This window comes from Camelus ferus, chromosome 17 (genome assembly GCF_009834535.1).
Source record: "Camelus ferus isolate YT-003-E chromosome 17, BCGSAC_Cfer_1.0, whole genome shotgun sequence".
In the NCBI taxonomy this organism is placed as follows: Eukaryota; Metazoa; Chordata; class Mammalia; order Artiodactyla; family Camelidae; genus Camelus; species Camelus ferus.
Window position 1 is genome coordinate 19,200,203 of NC_045712.1, and position 20,398 is coordinate 19,220,600.

At 47.1% G+C, this 20,398-nt stretch overlaps 1 protein-coding gene across 1 annotated transcript in view; it reads right to left on the reverse strand.

The window, feature by feature from the left end:
* Nucleotides 1–19,798, reverse strand: part of FLNB (filamin B) — a 128,528-nt gene extending 108,730 nt beyond the window's left edge. Inside the window, 1 exon segment of the mRNA XM_032458196.1 lies at nt 19,356–19,798. Within this exon segment, the coding sequence (XP_032314087.1) occupies nt 19,356–19,647 (292 nt within the window). The 5' untranslated portion in view covers nt 19,648–19,798.
* Between the last annotated feature and the right edge of the window lie 600 nt (nt 19,799–20,398).

The window sequence follows — 20,398 nt, forward strand, 5'->3', positions numbered from 1 at the left end:
TCCAATCTGGAATAACACTCAAAATGACCGAGGCTGCTGGTTTGTCAGAAGTCCAAGCCCCATAACCACGATCTTTTTTTAGTTTTTAATTGAGGAGAGTCACTGTGGCTGAGCTACATTTTCCTCTCCTTCAATGCAGACTCTGGAAGGCAATCAAGCCCCCTTTTCCTCACTCATTCCCTCTTTCTTTCATCTCCTCATCCTAAAAAGGGGAGTGGGGTGCCAGTTGCTTTCACTCAGCTGCCATGTCGCACCCTCTTTAGATGGGAATCCAACAAGTCTGCAAGACTGAGGATCACAAACAAACTTACCTAGTATTTTTAAAGGCATGGAAATTATGCCACTTAAACATGAAGTCAAATTTTATTTTATATCCAAGTCTAACTAACACCTTTTAATTATATAGATAGCTTAAAAGAAACCTCAAGCATGCTACAATTTACACTTTTATTTTCTTTTTCTGTTTGATCTGCTTGTGAGGTGAGGGTAGGGGGCAGAAGTGATTACTCTAAGTCACACGCCATATAATGTCACAGCCAATGACACCAGAGTTTCATAAAATGAAAGGTTTCTAAAGAACAAATAGCAACCCTGTGTAGCAGTGATCCAGTATGAGAAGGCTCTCTGAGGCTCATCCTCCAAGATTTGGGGGGAGGTAGGGCACATGATCTAGGTTAACTCTATCCCAGTAAACCCCTGGGCCAGGTGACACAGGCTGGTCCAATCACAGCAAACCCCACACTGCCTCTGGGAAGTGGGGGTGTGGCTGTGGGACCTGGAACGCTAAGCCAGCCTGTCCATGAGCAGAGAAAAAAGAACCCTAGAGAAACAGAGCCAGGGTTCTGACAACCCGGAAACCTCCAGGTCAAAATGTACCTGCGGCCTGCCCCACCCCCAGACTTTCCAGCTGTAGGAGCCAGTGAGCTTCCTTTTCGGATGATCAGTTGCGTTTCCTATGACATGGAACCATACACATCCTCACTGCTACATTTACTTTCAAAGTCTGTTTCTTCTGCTTCCTAGCTATGTGGCAATCACTGAACCTCTAAGCACCTCAGTTTCCCAATCCGTAAAATAAAGATAATACCTACGTCATAGGGCTGTTAGAATTAATGAGCTACTTGTAAAGTGCCAAACTGGCACAGCCTCTGGCACATAGCAGATGTTAGCTCACCTACCTGTCCTTGAATGACGGCCGTGAAGGATTCTGCTTTGTGCTCAAGAAGCACCCACTGCTCTACTAGTTAGCCACGGTGTAAGGACTGCCGGGACTTTTTGCTATAAGTAATCTAGTTATAGAATCTGTTGGTAGTGAGAATGAAAACCTTTGCGGTGGAAGACAGAGAAATAAAAAGTGACTAAAGCCACAGCTACTTTTACCAACCACCTTAAAAAATACTCTTTTAAGGAGAGGGAGTTAAAAAAAAAAACTCCTCTCGTGGCTAGGATGTGCAAGAACTGGAACTCTCATACCCTGTTGCTAGAAAATGGAAAAATTAGAAAACAGTTTGGCAGTTTCTTAAGAAGTTAAATGCACACATACCATATGATCCAACCATTCACTCAGAAAAAGAGGAAATATCTGTTTATACATAGGCTTGTACAATAATGCTCATAATAGTTTTATTTGGAAACAACCCAAGTATCAATAGAATTATGGTGTAGGCATACAATGAAATACTGCTCAGCAGTAAAAAGGAATGAACTGTTGATACATGAAACAACAAGGATGAATCTCGAAATTATTATGCTGGGTGAATGGAGACAGTTTTGTTTTTTTTTTTTAAGTACAAACTGTAAGATTCCACTTTTATAAAATTCTAAATATTGTTAACTGACCTATTCTGACAGAAGGCAGATGAGTGATTGTTCAGGGATGGGAAGGAGGGAGGAATTACACAGAGGCACAGGAAACTTTGGGGGCTGGACAGATATGTTCACCACCTTGGTGATAGTTTCCCAGTGTTGTATTATGTATGTATATATCAACACTTCCCAAACTGCAGGTTCTTTTTAAAAAAAAGTCACTCTGATAGAGACTCAGCAAAACTTTGAGAGCAAAAAGGGAAACACAGCACATGATAACGTTTAGAACTTGAGATTTGGCCCTCAGTTCTGCAGATGCCATCACTTCTATCTCTTTTTAAAAAATATTTTGCAAAATGATTACCACAATAATTCTAGTTAACATCCGTCACCATACATGACTAGCTTTTTTCTTGTGACAACTTTAAGATCTATTCTCTTAGCAACTTTCAAACATGCCATACAGTATTATTATCTGTAGTCACCATGCTGTACATTATAGCCCCATGACTTATTTTGTAACTGGAAATTTGTATCTTTTGATCTTATTCACCCATTTTGCCCACTCCCACGCCCACCCCCTGCCTCTGGCAACTATCCATCTGATCTCTGTATCTATGAGTTTGGGTGTGTGTGTGTGTGTGTGTGTGTAAGATTCTACATATAAGTGAGATCAGGTGGTAACTGTCTGACTTATTTCACTCAGCACAGTGCCTTCAAGATCCATCCATGTTGTTGAAAATAACCAGAATTCATTCTTTTTTATGGCTGAATAATACTCCCCTATCTATCCTCTATATCTATCTCCTACATTTTCTTTATCCACTCATCCATTGATGGGCATTTAGGTTGTTCCATGTCTTGGGTATTGTAAACAATGCTGCAGTGAATATGGGGGTACAGGTACCTTTTTTGAGTTAGTGTTTTTGTTTTCTTCAGATAAATACCCAAAAGTAGAATTGCTGGGTCAAATAAGAGTTCTAATTTTTTGAGGAACCTCCATACTGTTTTCCATACTGGCTGCATTCCCACCAACAATACACAAGTTTTCCCTTTTCTTTACATCCTCACCAACATGTGTTATCTCTTGTTGTTTGGACAATAGCCTTTCTAACAGAGGTGATGTGGCATCTCATTGTGGTTTTGATTTCCATTTCTCTGATGATTAATAATGTCAAGCATTATTTTTATGTACATGCTGGCCATCTGTATGTCTTCTTTGGAAAAATGTCCATTCAAATCCTCTGTCCATTTCTTGCTTTTGAGTTGTATGAGTTCTTTATATATTTTGGATATTAACCCCTTGTTAGATATGTAACTTGCAAATATTTTCTCCTATTTGTTAGGTTGCCTCTCCATTTTGTTGATGGTTTCCTTTGCTGTGCAGGAAACTTTTCAGTTTGATGTATTCCCACTTGTTTATTTTTGCTTTTGTTGCCTTCAAATTGTACGCTTTTAAATGTGTCAGTTGTTATGTGTCAATTATACCTCAATGAAGTAGCTTTTTAAAAATTAAACATTTCTGAGCTCATATGTTCAGCTGCCTGGGACAACAAGACCACAGCCCCCAAACCACCAAATGGATGGGCTTGATTTTGGCCATAATGAAAAGGTGTTCTTAGAATGCAACTATCTCTAAGTAACATTCAGTCCACTGTTTAGCAGTCCCTAACTCTGGACTTTACCCTGCTTTTAAGGACAATGCAAACATTTCAGCAATCCCTTGAGACATTTCCTTGAGAAACATCTCCTTTACTTAGACAAAAAGCCATTGAGAAAGCGCCCAGAGGCAAATGTTAGAAGCTCTCTCTCCACCTTTGAGAAATGTAAGTCGGCCACGTTCACAAACAATAGGAGGGGCCTTACATTCTAAGGTTATTAGCTCAGGAGTTTCAACACATACTTGGGGAGTGGGAGGGAGAAATCCTGCGAAGTGCAAATGTCTTTTGTCTTAGTATCATCTGTTGACATCTTGAGGATGACTAGTTTTTTCTTTACAAGCTGGGCCCAACCAAGCTTGTCTTTAAAACAAACAAAATAACAAAACTAGGGTACTTTTCCTCTTCCCTTGGTCAATTTCAATAAGGCACTCTACCAGCATCCAAAGTATAAAAGAGACTGGAAACTAATACAACACTGTAAATCGACTATACTTCAATTAAAAAAAGAAAGAAAAAGAAAAAAGTATCAAAGGGAAATATTTCTAACAAAAAAAAAGGGGAGAAGGAAGAATAATATAATACTACCACCATGCAACTGAAGAAATAAAATGTTACAGAGCTGAGAGTCCTTGCACACCACTTCATGGCTGCATACCCTTCTTCCCCTACCCCAGGCAACTACTACTCAAAGTATAGTGATGATCATCCCCATGAACCCATCTGTATTTCTATCACATACATGAAACTTTATAAGAACAGTATCAAAGAGTATGTTTCTTTCTGCAATTTGCTTTTTCTTCTCAACACTGTAAAACTGATCCAGCAGCTTGGAGATGCTGCTGATGCCGGCATCCATCCCCTTGGCCCATGTCTGATTTCAGCCACAGCGACGGTGGGCAGTTCTGTGCCAGCTCAGGTCACCTGCCCAGGACCACCTATCTACAGAAGCACACATCTCTTCTTATCCTTTTTTGTCCCAGCAGGGCGGGCATGCACGCACACCCAGCCTGGAACTCATGCCTCCATCATGAATGAGATGGAGGGGAGAGGAGTTAGTAGGTCTCTAGCTTCTCCAGGTGCACAATTCTGGTGGCATTTTGTACACTTCTCAGAAGATCCAAGCAGAACTGAGCCCCTTGCTGCCCACACCAGTGACCTTGATAATTCACCTTAATAATTGGTTTCTCCTCCTTCCCTGTCTCACTGTCCCTCCTTCCTACTTCCTGGGATCACCTCCCCACAAAAAGGCACCTCCACTTGGCTCCAGGTCTTTGTGTCCAGCCCATTCTCAGGAAAACCCAAACTAAGCAGAGTTTTAGATTATTCATTTTTATTGACACAATCTATTTTAATAGGACATGCCCTTTATGATGGAGTGTTATAAGAAATCAAGATTTTAAGTGATACTTGATGACAAAAGAAATTATCATCAAATGATGGAATACAAAACTCCATACAGTCTGGTTCCTAAGCTATTTATAACGTGTTATATACATACTTGGAGAGAAAACTGAAACAGAATTTTAACCATGCCTTGGTTATCGATGAATAGTGAGATGATAAGCAAGTTTTCCTCTTCTTTTGTTTTTACTATTTTTATGCAATTTTCCCATTTCTCTGACAAAAAAAAAAAAAATTACTCCTAACCAGGAAAGAACAATAAAAGCTTTACAAATTATATACAATCAGTACGATTCTTACAATAAACCAGCATGGAGGAGGAGGTCTTACAGGAGGAGGCAGGAATACAAGAGGAATATGGGGCCAGAAGAGGGTGTGGGCATGGCCCTGGGTATAAAACAAAGGGACTGGGGAGGTAGAGAGATGGAGAAAGAAATCTGTGGAATAAGACACACACTTTCCCCATCACCTTCCCCCTCCGCCCAAGCACATCATCCCCACTCCTGAAACAGGTCCACCTAGAATCCAGCCCTTTTTTTGAGTTCTGACAGGAGTCTGGATGTACCCCTCCCAACAGTCCCTGTGCATCTTCAAGGAAGTGACCCCACCACCAACTCTGGAAAAGGCCTCATGGTCTGAGGACAATCGATCTCCCTTGCTAGGTACTGGTTCAAAAATAGCCATGTTCTCCAACTTGGGCCCATGAGACCTAAGGAAGGGTCTGTTGCCAGCTTCTGGGAAAGCCATTCTTGCCTCTTAAGCAACCTCCAGAACATGTCTCTCAGTCTCACAGGAAGAAATCTCTGCTATGGGAAATTACAAGGCATCAGCCTTAGGACCAATGAAACCAAAAGAGCCGAAACCCGAAGAACCCGGGTCACTGATGACATCACTGAGCCACTGGATCCCCAAAACCCATAACTCATTCTGTCTGGGCTTGCTGACATAAGTCAGCCAATTTCCTTGTAAGTGAGCCATTTCTGGGTCCCATTCCTTACAGCTGAAAGGACTCAAAACTGCCCCCGCCCAAGGGCTCTTCTTGCTCTCCATTTCATCCAGACTCAACCCATACACAATGTCTTACGGGTCATGACACCATCTCTTCTGAATGGCCTAACACCAATCAGCATGATCTAATCAAACCCCAAATCTGGCATCCCCCTTCACCTCACTCACTGCTAGCCTACAGTAGTAAAAACCAGACCCTTTCAATCAGGAAAATATGGAATTACCTGTTAGCACTTCCTGAATACCTCCCATGTGGCAAGTACTTGACAAAATTTAGCTCATGAATTAGTCACACCTACGCTTGCAGGTAGAAACTATGATATCCGTAGTTTACAGGTGAGAACACTGAGCACTGGGGCTCCAGAGACATCATGTACCACACAGCAAATCCCAGATTCAATCCCAGAACTGCCTGACTCCCAAGTCCTCACTTTTAATCACGACTTCCCTCCTCCCAGAAACCCAAGGGGAGCAGACGGACAGAGAAACCAGACTCAACCTCATACCCCACTACCACAGAGAATACCATTCATTCCTGGAGACTGGCCTAAGGCATTTCAGAGGTCCAATCTTGGTGTCTACAGGACATACTAATCTGTGTGTGTTTTGGGGGAAGTGAGTGTTTGGGGGGGGGGTGTTGCAATGAGTTTATCAGGCCATTTTGTTTTATCTTATCTACTTACAATTGACATGGACACCAGGAGAGCTCTAACTCAAACCAGGCTTTAGGGAGATAAACCTGGTTACCATTACATAAAAGGTTAAGATAGATTATTACCTTAATACTGTAAGAACAATGATACAATTTTAATACGTTTAGTTTCTCTAGAACCATTCTGGACTTAAAAAAGGTTTATTCTTCATTTCAAAAAAAAACCCCTCAAATTAAAAAAAAAAAATCATTTTCTTAATAATGCTTATTTGTAAAAAGCCCCTGACACATGTGACAGGAGATAGTTCTGTGGTTGTCCTAATGGAAGCACTGCAGACTTGCTCTGCTCTTCATTCACATTCCACCTACTCCTAGGGCTGCCTCTCCCATTAGATGGTGAGCTCCTCAGGGTCAGTGACCAAGTCCCAGTCCCCTCCGTGCTCTGGGCCATTAGCACAGCTCCGGGCACATGGTAAAGTCTCCACAACCGTTTGCTGAACAGGGCATCTAGACATCACCACTCTGAGCTCTGGGTGACTCTCCATCAGTCAGGCCCCTGCATCACAGAGGGACCTTGATTCGCCTTCCAATTCTTTCTCAGCCTTTCTGAATAGGTCAAGGAGAAAGACTCGGTGTGCTGGTAGGTTACTTTCAACACCTCTCCATCTCTGGCTAATTTTCCTTTTAAACCAAAAGTTAGCAGGCCTCCTGCTGAGAACAGGCAACAGCACCAGCTGGGATTTAGTAACACTGTTTTGGGTTTATTTATGGTTACCTTCGATTTACCTAGTGACACAGCTTTTCCATTATGATAGTGACAGACACAACGTCTCCTTTTCAAATACATTTTGTTTCAAAAGTGAGTCAATGGCCAGGCCCACGGTGGGGGGGGGGGGGGCAGGGGGAGGTGTTGAGTGAAAATGAAATCGAGATATGGGATACGGCAAAAGAATAATAAAGGTGGTTCCTTTACAAATGACTGAATTTTGGGAAACACTGACCTTGGCCAGCTCTCCCATTTTACAGATGGGGAAACTGGCTGAGAGAGGAAGGGAGGGCCTCTCCAAGGCCTCAGTGATGATAGAAGCAGGCTGGGACTACAATCCAGTGTCTGGGTCCTGCCATCTGCCTGGAACCCGACATCCTGCCAAACCCAGCTTGCTCTGGGCCTCTCCCAGGACCAGAAACTGGTCTTCAGAAGCAAAGCAGGTAAACACCTGCTGATCTTATTGATAACGCCTAAATGATGGTCAACTCTAATAGCTGGCTGAAACAAAAGCCATTGTGTAATGGTTTAAATTTTTGCTCTGTCACATGGAAACAGCACCCAGGCTGACTAATACCTTCCTATCATTAAAACATAAAGATCTGCATTAGTCATCTATTCAAGGAAAACCCCCACAAATTCTACCTTTGGGAAAGATGTTGGGTGTTCCCTGCCCTCAACAAGAGATGGTCTCAAAATGACACTCTTCTAAAAGGCTGCAGTATGAGAAATCTGGCCCAACCAAAGACACAGCAGGCAAGCTTATACTCAAGGGGCAACTGGGGGGAGGTAGTTACAGAAGACACAGATTCCTTTGACCTGTCTGGGAAAGGACCAACATATCCATGAAAAGAACAGAGAATGATGCCCCCGCCACCTCCCATACCCCTCTGCTCCCAGGAGCCGCAGAATTTGCTGTTGCCAGCCTCCTTCGCTCACCCTGGCCCGGCAACCTTGATGCTGTTTGTAGAGGCTGGTGTGACCCCAGGAGTCCAGTTTCCAAGCACTACTGTAAAAATATCATCACCAGCTCCATGACAAGAGGTTAGACAGAGCTGGGTTTAAGGCCACACCCAAGGTGACATAAATCCTGACAGGTGGTGCAGGCAGCCTCAACGTGATCCCAGATGTCAAAGGGCCAGGACTAGCAGGGAGAGAAAGTGATGCCCAGGGCCAAGGCAGCGACAAACCAGGCTGGATGAGTGGGATTGGGGGCGGGGGAGCAGCTGGCACACCCCGCTTGGTTCCAGATTGAAAGTGCCCAAGGCAGTAAAGACACCTTACCTCCAGCATGTTTGCTCCCTCTTCATCCTCCTCCTTGATTAAGGCCTGAAAAGGGTAAGTGGGAAGGGTGGGGCTTCACAATAACAAAGTGATGCTAACACCACAACAGCAGCAGCTGCCATTTACTGAGCACTTCCTAGGAAAAGGTGCTGCCCAAGGGCTTGAGATGCACATTCACTTTATACCCTAGAACCCAGCAAGGCAGAGCATCTTTTGGATCACATTTTGCATATGTAAGAGGCGGAACAGCGTGCTGGGGTCAGCCAGACCTCCAGGGGCAGAGCCGAGGTTCAGATCCACGTGCGAACATGTCACCTGGACCCTGGATGGTGTTTCAGCCACTTCCACAAGAGCAACACCAGGAAAGAAAGAAATGGGAGCAATGGACATTCTAAGAGACAAAAAGGAAGGATTAAAGAAAGAGGGCAAAGGAGCTTGTTAAAAAAATAAAAAATAATAAAAAATAAAAAACTCCATTAGCCAAACAGGAAGAAAGGGAAAGTGGGGGAAGATGTCAAGAATAGTTGGCACCTCTTTTCTATCCATAAAGGAAGCTTCGCCGGAAGACCAGGAAATGCCACTGGCCCATGGCTCCTACCCTCAAAAACCCAGGCCACCTCTTCTTCTAAAAACAGTCCATTAGGTATGAGGTATCTCTGACCAATCTCTGTGTGCGTCCTTACCCACCTTTCCCCTTACAGACAACTAGGCCATGTCTTCTTCCAGTCTGAAGGGGCCACCACAGGCCCGGTAATTAGGAGAAGGGGGAGGAGGAGGCAGGAGGAAGAAGGCTACAACTACCATTTCTGGGGCACTTGCGGCCTGCCAAGGGCTGTGTCAAGTGCTTTACAGGGATTCTATCATTTATCTTCAATAACACCAAAAGTGGGGCACTAATACAACCTCGGAGAGATCAAGTAACTTTCCCCAAGTCTCCCAGTAAGTAGCCGGGTCTAACTGACCCATACTCTTAAGCACCCCGAGGAAATGGCTAAATCTGTATTGAAAGTGGTTTTGCCTCAAACAAGACCAAGACAGGATGATTCTGTGGGCGTGGTGTCCTCAGGGCTGTTGAAAAAACAATGTCTCGAAAAAACCCAACACTATGAAGAACTTAGGGTTGCAGGTAAGTCTCAGATTTCTGGAAGTTCCCAGGCAGGTTGCCCAACTACATTGCTAGGGGCATATCTGAGACATATTTAAACTGCTAATGGAGGTAAATGAGTTTCTGTGCTGGGCTAACCATGAGATGTCACAACAGTAACAGAACATAATAACTATTATTAAGAGACCCTGGCAATCCCAATAAAAGTTGGTCTGAAAAACTTTCTAAAAGACAGAAGTGGCTGGAATGCCCCCATTCTGTGGTTGACCAAAACATATTTCTAGACAAAAGGAGATTTGCAACCATGGTGAGCCTCAACCAAGACCTCCAATTTTAATGCTGGCCACAGCTCAGCAGTAACTCAAGGCTGAATCTTCTAACAATCATCAATATGACCAAAATGATTTCACAGAAATTTTCAGTGGATTTCCAGCCCACAGTCTCTTTTTACCCCTGAGAAAATACATCTCCCTCTTTTCCATTCTGACCAAAAGGCAGCTGTAAGCAAAACTCCCCCAAAATAGAAAAAGCTTTGTTAATATCCTTCACAGGTGATGTGTTTTTTCTTTGTATTTCTCTATGTTCTTGCAATTGTTTTTGCAAAGAACTACAAATCTAACTTTTTAACATTAAAAAAACTGAATATCAAAGACATGCTGAGCTAATGGCATTCCTTTGGGGATTAAAATCTCAGGCAGGAGTTTGAGTCATTCTCTGCCACATTCTGGGTGTGCCTCAGTTTCCTGTCTGTATAATGGGGGTTACCACAATAAATATAGCTCAGAGTTGCAATGAGATTTCATTTCACTATTATTGAAAAGCATGTACCCCAATGCCCAGTACTGGCAGGTGCTCGATATATATATATATTCACTATTATTAATGAAACAATCACCATGATTATAGTGACCCTCAGTGGCTTCCTTTTGTATCCATTTTTCTGAGCCTCACATGGCAACTTGGAAAAGATCTTGTTCTCTATCAATTGAAGTAAATCACAGATGTTCAGAGAATGACTGCAAAGCTCTGAGTTCTTTAAGTTCAGTGTCACTGTCCTAAAAAACAAGGTGTTCTGTTGGGACCCCAGGCCCAGTTGTCCCCTGCACATAACTCCCATTTCACTATAGGCTGTAAATGACCACTATTTTGCATTTTCTGAAAGCAAACATATTGCAAACAAGTCAATGTATCAGACTTGTTATTCAACCCATCTATGCTAGAGGCTGTTTATTTATTCAATAAATTATTATATCCCTACTAAGTGCCAAGCTCAGAACCCCAGAGGTGAACAAGAGACACAGAGCCTACCCCTAGGCAGTCGTCACCCAGTGGGAGAACAAGACAGGCAAGTTAGGAGGCCAACGCAGCTCAGTAAGGCATGAAATAGAATGGCGCTGGGGAGGGAAGAGAGGGGAGCTGTGGGTGTCCAGGAAAGGGCCTCCTGCCCTCCAACCTCAGGTGTGACACCCCACAGATGTCAAACAAGAGAGTCAAGAAAAAGGGACAGGAGAGGCAATCATGGTTAGAGATGCATGCCCCACAGGAAGCGTAACATGACACCGAGATCATTTCCTGTAAAGGACTCCCCAGCAGGAGAGGCATTCCTCGGGTGCCAGCTCGCCTCCTTTAGTAGAGATGAGGAATGTGACAAGCCACTGCCCAGGTGCTTGCAAGCCAGAATCCACCAGGGCTCCTTCTCTCTAAACACCTTCGGGGTTCTGCCCCTGGATGGCTGGAAGCTGCACGCGGGCCCCGGTCCCACAGCAGCACACCCTTGGTCTTCCAGCTCTGCTTCTTCTGACAAGGAATCTCATAAACAGAACCCAGAATTCTGTTCCATTAACAGAACCGTCAAGTCACAAAGGCCTTTTAGGGTCTCAGCTCTTGGGGGAGCAGGGCCTGGTCCCACCTCTGGCCTGCTTCACTCTACAAACTGAACATTCGCTTTGCTCTTGAGCAAGAAGCAGCAGGCAGAGCCGTGCTCCCAGCAGGCTGCAGAACGCCGAATCACTCTTGTTTCCCCAGAGTATCTGACAAATCACTCCAGGGAGGTGCACACAAGCAGTGCAGTACCAGCATGACAAGAACTTGATTATCTTCTTGGGGGTTGCAGGGCACCACAAGTAACACCACTCCTGTTTGTCAAAGGAAAGCTGACTGCCGCTTGCCTCTTTTAATCTTAAAGTCTGAATTTATGGGCAGCAGCAAATTTACATAGTCCTTGCCACAATCCCCACCCATTTCCCTATAGCTAGAAAGCCAACATTCCTCACTGTGTTCCAAATAATTCCAACCTCTTTGGTTGTCTTTATATCTGAACGGAAATTCCAGAAAAGTTGTCTGGCATGGCAAAATCTGACCAGCCTTGTGAAAATACCCAGAAAGGTGACCCATTTAGTGAAAAGCACTTTCAGATCTCCATGAGAAAAGGAATTCACGCCAGCATAAAGGGCCCTCAGAGAGGGAGAACAGGAGTGTTGTGTTAACGCCCAGACCTTTCAACAAGCCAGCCCTGCGATTTCTGGGGAGGCTGATCACCCGGTTGGAGCCGGCCAGCCAGACCAGCTTGGTCTCTCAGGAGCTGTGCTGCAGGAGAAGCCCTTGGGGACACAAGATCAGCCCCGGAGCGCATAGCCTGGGGCCCGTGGTGCCCAGCAAGGGGCCTGCCGGCAAGGCTCCTTGAACGTAAGCGGGGAGTCGCCAGCTTGGATGGGAAGCAGGCAGCCGCTTGTGCCAGGGCTGCCAGACTGATAAAGGCTGAGCTCCAGCCAGGAAAGAAAGCTTCTGCTCAGCAGCGGGCACAACCCAACACACCCTCCTGCCAGTTAATGTTTACAGGTAACAGGAGGAAAGGATGTGGGGTGAGGTCATTGCTGACAGAGCACAGCTGTGCCAATGGCTGTCACCGAGGATCTCTCAGCATAGCTGGATCTCAACAAACACCCCTCTTCCCCGACCCCCACCGAGTGGTGGGCACTGCGAGACCCACAGCACTGCCACCAGGAGGAATTCCAGGGGCACCTCCTCCTCACCTCTGGCTCCCAGGCCTCACAAAGAAAGCCTGCCTGGCTCCCCAAAGCAGCCTTCATTTGGTCCCTACTGTCCAGACCTGCAGTGAAATCACTGCCCCTGGGAACCAAAGGCAGGGAAACAACTAAAGAGCTGTCTGCAGATCTGGAAAGAAGACCCCCATTAAAGTTCCATTAGTGCTGGAAAAAGCAAGGCAAATGGGCCGCAAACAGTTTTGTTTTGTCGAAGGGAATTTCAACTTCACATCAGCCAAGCTCAAATGAGTAAAGTTTCAAGCAAAATAAAAATGAACAGAACTAAAGCAGTAGAAAGTTGCTCACTATAACTTATCTATTTTACTGTACAAGTGTGGAACCCAACTTTGACATAAAATGAAACTTTACAGCTTGATGCAGGTAAGCATCGTGCCAGGCATATGAAACGAAGCAGATGGGAGCCTCAGTTTTCTCATCTGTAAATTGGAAAGAGAAATAAAGCCACTCACCTTGCAGGACTCATACTGAGGATTAGAAGTAACCAAAGTAAGGCACTCAGGACCATGCTTAGCAGACAGCAGGCATGGGGAAATGCTAGGTATTATGCTAGAGGACGCGTGTGCACACCCTGACATTTGGTACACAAAAGGCAACATTGTGTGCATTCCTGGTACCAAGAATAGCCAAGGAATATGCAGAGGAAGACAAGCATCCTCCTTGCCAAGCTGTCTACCTGGGCCAGGCTCTGATGATGGGGAGGCAAGGAAGCCAGCCACTCTGTCAAAATAAGAAACCCTCTTCCTAGAACACAGACTCAATTTCTTAAGAAAAGTGAGTTAGGAAACTTAAAAACACAAGGCCACTTTCCAAGCCCCAAAAGAAGAAAGTACTGCTGTTTATCATACAATAACCTGGTTCAATTTGGTGATTATTGAACATGTTTAATGAATAACTAGATTTACAACAGTAATGTAAAATGGTTTCTAGCAGGATGCCATGAAAGGCGGTTTTAACTTTGTGAGAGCAGGAAACAGCATGCGTTTCTACATAGGTAAAAATGGCTCATTCCATTGGATTTGTTCATTTGGTTCAACTGTTGCAGGGAAGGAGTTACAATTATAGAGCAACCTCCTTAATGGAGGATAATTCAAAATGAAAACTAAATGCAGAATAATATGGAAAAAAAGGAAAACAAAATGTAGAAACTCAGGCCCTCAAGGGCCTCCAAACAGGATACATGCACCCCCAAGGATGCACAAGATAATCCATTAGAGCACAGGAAAGAACAGACCTTACATTAGGCTTTGTCATGTAAAAACAAACGAGACTTTACTAGTATATAATTTACCGACTGGCAGTGGTATATGTATATGGCTTATAAATACATATATATGAGGAAATGGCATATTCAAACTTTTTTTTTTCCTGATAGGAACGACTGGAGCAGCAGTGGCAAGAGCCCCAGATTAGATGACCCATCTCAGTGGGGTTCACCTATCCAACCCCAAACCCCCTCAAGGAAGATGCTCAATTGGCAGCCTCCAGCCTCAAAAGGCTCTTTATGAGCCAGCCCCCTGCCCGCCTCTCCACCACCCCTCTGACCTCCACCTGACCCACTCTTCTACTCCTGTGCTCCCCTGGCTGTCTGTTCACCTGCCTAATCTAGTCATGTAAAGCCCAGGACTTGGGTTCAAAAGCACAGTCATATTAATAATGACAATGCCAGCATTATGCCATAACTTAACCAGATCAAATAATGCTCTCAGCAACTCTAAGATAGGAACTATTATTTTACAGGAGGGGGAATTGAGGCTCAGAAAGGTTAATGCAGGGGACCAGAGCTGCACAGCTGGTAGGGGGTAGAGTGGGGATTAGAATGCTGGCAGCCTAGCTTCAGGTATGTGCTGACCTGAAGGCCACTTACAGAGAAAGCAGGATGACATGGGACCCTGGCTATGGAGCCACTGCAGGCAGGGCACAGAGGCTCAGAACCTGGGCATCTGCTGCCCAAGGAGCAAGGCAGCCATCCTTAACTAGGCACAGAACCAGGCGGGGGTGGGTCAGGGGGGAGGGAACAGAGGGTGCCTAGGAGACATAATTTGGCTTCAAATCACAGCCTTCCTTCAGTACAGAATGAAGGCAGCTGCTGACTGGCACGCTGGCCCCACCACTGCTGGAGGAGCCCGCAAAGGACCAACTGCCATCTGGAAGTGATTTGGTCCAGAGATTCCTGAATGGGTAGGAGGTTGGAATGACCAGCTCTGAGCTCCTGTCTAGCTCGTTCAGAAACAAAGCTGGTGTGAATGGGCCCCGGAGGCAGCCATAACATAACCAGGGGTCATCCCCTTCCCAGGAGGGGACACCCTCTGGGAAATCCATAACCCCACTGCAGCAGTGGAATCAACACTAGCCAACCAAGCCAGTCTCCCCAGTGGTGCTGATTTTGAATGTCCTTTCAGCATGCAAACCCTCCAGCATGACTGTTAAGAATACCGTTGGACAGTACCTTATTTATTTAATGACCACTCACACAGCACTAGTGTTATACACCAACAGTGCCACGAACTGTTCTGAGCACTTTAAAAAATATTAACTTGTTTAGTTTTTATAATAACCTTCAAGGATGTAGTTATTATCCCCATTTAAGTGATAAGGAAACCAAGGCACAGAAGTTTCTTAATAGCTACTTAGTGGCAAGTAGGATTTGAACCAAGAATCCTCTTAACTACCTCACACTAATGCATTACTTTGTTGCAAACGGCCCAGAACTTAATTCTGACAAAGCATGCCACTTTGCTACTTTTTAAGCATTCTCTGGATGTGAACTACATTGCCTAAAAGACACACTGGCACTTGCTAAGTAGTTCAGGAAAGAAAAGACTTTGGGATTATCTGTGCATTATTTTGGTGGGGGTGGGACAAAAGGAAGGAAAACAGTGTGAGTGGTTTGGTGACCCACCACCCTGGAAACCCTGCCCAGTGACCTGAGGTCTTGGGAACACGCACCCCGCCTGTTCTGGAGCACTGGGTTGGCACAGGCACCTTAAGTAAACATCAGGGTCAGACCACATCCTCTGAAAAGGAAAGAATTCCTTTTTCTAAAGGATCAAACCAAAACACACCACCCAAACTTCTAGGCAGCCTTGACTGTCATTCTTAGGCTAGAAGACCCCTTCTTCTCCAAGTTGGCAAGGCCCAGTGTCAGAAAGGTTTCTTGGAAAAACAAGTAAATAAAACTGCCAGCTGCTGGCAGACAGCTAGAATCAAATACGCTGAGGCCTCACGATAAAACTGCCCAGGATATGAGAAGAAACTTCAACTGTGGGATAGAGCCTAGGATGGGCCCACCTTACAACGAATCACAAACGTGAACAAACAGCCAGGGCTCCCTTTCAGGGGATTCTAGGCAAAAAAGCCACAGTCCTCTGGCAGCTGGTATTTGGCCACCTCATATCTCACAGCTGGTACCCATACCCAGCCCTAATGATTCTCACAACGTATATCCTTGAGAGTTATCCAAAGTACACAAAGCCCTGTACACTTTTTTCAGAGATACTTTCCCAGATTATGGAGTGAAATGCTATTTATTGCAAATCTCCAAATAATAAAACAAACAAACAAACAAATAGTGAGGACAGGGCAACCATTTCCTCCACAAATTCACAACACAAAATGCAAGATGCAAACTGATTCTGTTCACCTCCCAACAGGGTCTCTCATTCAGCTCAAGGACCCCTTCCCACAGCTCAGAGGATTAATCTTGTCACTCACCTAAGACCTTGCTTTGTTCAAGGCCAGAGGCTCAGAGTGTGAATGTCCAGCCACAACCCCAACATCCCTGACTTGCAGAACTTAGTGTTAACAGGAGCTTTCTGGTCAGGGGAGAGAGGCTGTCCTTTACTTATTTCTGACACTGAAAGGCAAGTCAGTTAAGGTTCAATTTCAACAACTCAGCAGACCTGGGTTCTAGTCAACAGTTACCAGTTGGGCGACCTCCACAAGTTACTTCACTCCTGTCTGAATAGAGGTAATAATACTAAGAACAACCACAGTAGTAACAACCACCATTTTCTAAGTGCTTGGCCAGGACTAGGGGCAAGCCCTCAGCCCTCCCAGGGACTTGCTGAAAGCAGATCATTACACAGACAAGGAAACCAATATTCCAGGATGCAAGGTGGTGATCGAGGGAACACACTTAACACCCAGTGGGCGCCCCCGAACTGGAGCTCCTGTCACGGTCAGCACAAAGCCACACAGCATAAGCAGTGATGCTTGACCTGAGGTCCAAGCTGGATGTGAGGTTTTCTGAAGGGCCTTTACCCAGCACAGCCCCAGGAGCAGAGGGAAGAGGCATTACTCCCACAGGAGTGCTGACACTTGGCAAGTCTTCCTCCAGCCTCCAGAGGCTGGAAAACCTGTTTGTTGTAAGATCTTTCTGGAGAACCACTAGGCAGCCAATGACAGCAATCATAAATGTGGTCACACCCTTTGACCAGGAATGCCACTTGGGGGAATGCAATCCAAGAAATCATTTAAAAGGAGAAAATACAATAAAACAATGTAAATTATGGTGGGAAAAGGTCCACAGCAAGAAGTTACCAACAGTCTAGAGGTCACAACCAGAGAAGGGGAGGCTAAGCCTGGAACAATGGAAGACACTATGGCCTGGGAAGGTTCAGGAGTGAAAATCATGAGGGTCAAGGAGAAAAATATACCGGATCAAAGTATAGAATGAGACCCCCAATTTGGGGGCACTGATGGGAACCATGTTGGAAACAGCTGCAGCTGCACCCCCTGTAAACAGTTGGTAAATTAGACAGTCCAGGATTTTCTGGTGCTGTGGTTTGGTTCTTATTTGCTTTGTTTTTTAAAGCGACTTCATGTCATGTTTGGATACTCCTGGTTTACTTTAAGTTCCTTTGTACGGTTAATTAAATAAATGCACATTTTTAAAGCAAAGAAGAAGGGATCCAAGTTGAGCCCAGCCAGCCCTTGAGATTCCTCAGAGGGAAAGCTGGTTTCTGAAAAGGAAAGAATTCCAGAATTCTGAGGTTCTCCTTCGCTGGTTACAAGAGACAGGCCCCTAAAAGTTGATGACAGCATACCACCCAGCTTCCCTCTGCAGAGAAGCCACCCCTGGTGGGGAGGCTGACTGGGCGGTGGCAGCCGCCCAGGCCCAAGAAGCTGCCCAACCTGCCGGGAGAGGTGTGGGGGAGGGCGGGGGGGGAGAGGCCGCAGGAGACAGCCTAGGGGGAAACCCTTTTAGGCTGGAGAAAGTCCCAGCAGCCACACCCACTGTCCTTTCTTCCTGTCAGGGGTGTCACCTGGGAAGAGACTCTAGACCCAGGCCTGGGCCAGCTCCTCTCTGGCAAAAGGCTCACCTGGCAGAGCACACACACACACACACACAACATAGGTGCACACATTCTCTGCACACTGCACTGTGTACACACACACACAGAGCACACATGCCTACTCTATACACACATGCCCTGTGTACACACACTCTGCACATGCACACACTACACACCCCAGACCCCTACAGTCACAGCCCACACCCTCAGCAGCCTTGTGACCCTTCCAGAAGCTCTCAACTAGCCCAGATCATAGCGAGGACCTCACCCTCATTCTTCGTCCCCAGCTCTAGGGGGAAAGGAACCCAACACCAACTCCCCGCCCCCCTCCTCTCAGGAAGACCCTGGTGCGGGGAGGGCGGGGAGAGGAAGACAAAGTCTCCTTTAATTGTCACCCACTTCCTTCAATTCTCAGCTAGACCCTTGCTACTTCCCTGACCTCGGGCAAGCCCATTAACCCTCTGGACCAACCCGTCTGTAAAATGGGTCTAACGACACCCCAACTCACAGGAGCTGTGAGGGCTGAGGTAACTTAGAAGTTTGCTGGCACACAGCGCGCACTAGCTGGGGCTCCCTACCCGCAGCAGTTACTGTTACCACCACCATCTCGAGATACACCTTCAGAGGTGAGAGCGGGCTCAGCCTGCGACGCGCGGCCAGAGCTGAGCTGGGAGCTGGGGGAGCGAAAACACACCCCCGAGGCTCCCCTTCCCACCTCAGGGCCCACACCCTTTCCGGCGACGGCAACAGAGGGTACCAGGTCGCAGTCTCCACCTGGGCGGGAAGGACCCAGGCGCAGAGAACGGTCCCTCCTCAGGACGCCCCACCTGGCCTTGGATCCAACGCCCACTCGCCGGCCGCCGAGCGCACCGGCCTGGGCGCAGAGGGACTAGTGCTCGGGAGAGCGTCTGACTAGGACCCCACCCTGGGGAACGCGGACCCGAGGTTTTCAGTCCCGCAGCTCCGACAGGGGCACATCTAGTGCAGAGAAACACCACAGCCGCAACTCTCCCCGTGCAGCCCCAACCCAAGCCCTCAACCCACGGCCCCACCAAAGACGCACAGCCAGGGCGCACTGTGGGGAGCTACCACACGAGGTCCCAGCCCAGGGGATGGCCCCTGGAAGGGGGTTAGGTCTCCTGTGTCCCCACTCCCTCCCCAGAGGCGATGCCCCCGGACCCTGGCGCCCACACCCAGCCCACGGCTGCTGGGCGTGGTGGGGACGCGCGGCAGGGAGCCCCAGCCTCAGTCGGGGCGCAGGAGCAGGGGCGGCAGGGTACACCGCCGAGGCCGGCCCCAGTCAGGGCACTCACCGATGGACACAAGTTTGATGCTCTCACGGTCCAGGAACTCGAGCGCCACGGACACGTTCTCCAGCTGCATTTGGCGGAAGGTGGGCCGCTGGTGGTACTTGCGGTACATGTGCTTCTGGCTAAGCACCTCCAGCAGCGCGATGAGCCGCAGCCCATCGCTCAGGTCGGTCTGCAGGTTCCCAATGCGTTTGTTCACGCATTTCAGGTGCTCGTTGCACCAACGCGTGAACGTGTTCTGCTGGATCTTCTTCCACGGTGCGTCCTCCGCCAGGTCCTTCTCGGTTACCGGCATTCTGGCGGTGGGGAAAGAGCTATGCGCAGCGAGCTGCCGGGGACTGGCGTCGGGAGGCCCAAGGGCCGGGGGAGCGAAAAACGAAGCGGAGCGGGAGCGGGGTTCGAACTCGCTGCTACCTAAGCGGCGGCCGGGGCTGCTCTGCGCCCGCCTGCCCCTGGCCGCGATAGGCGTCTGGCCCCGCGCCTGCGCATTGAGCCGACCCGCCCCCGAAGCCCCGCCCCGTCCCAATCCCCTGGAGGGAGTTCCCGGGCCACGCTCTCCCCCTGCCGCTCGAAGTGGGCACTGCGTCCCGCGGACTCCAAAGTGTCTGCGGACCCCGCGCTCTGTGTTCACTGCCTTGTCGAAAGGAAGCTAGGCAGGAGATGTCGGCTACTTAAGGAGAAGGTCACACGGTCCCGGAGTGAGGGGACGTGCAGAGGTAGGGAACTGGACAGAATGGGCAGGGATGGCGGCGTAGGTCATGGGGGTCGGTGTGGAGGGGTGCTTCATCCATCTACAGCTTCAATAAAGTTCAGTAAGGGTTTCTACTGAGCTCCTGCTGTGTGCCAGGCACTGTTAGGCACTGGTGGGCACCGTGAGGCAAACGGGCGTTTTACTTTTCATATTAACGAAATTCATGAACTACAATATTATCATGCATAGCATTTATTGAGTGGCCACTCTATGCCAACCCTCTTAGTGGCTGTGAACCAATAGTAAGACAAACTTACAACTTAACCTTGAGGAGTTCATAGACCGATGGGAGAGA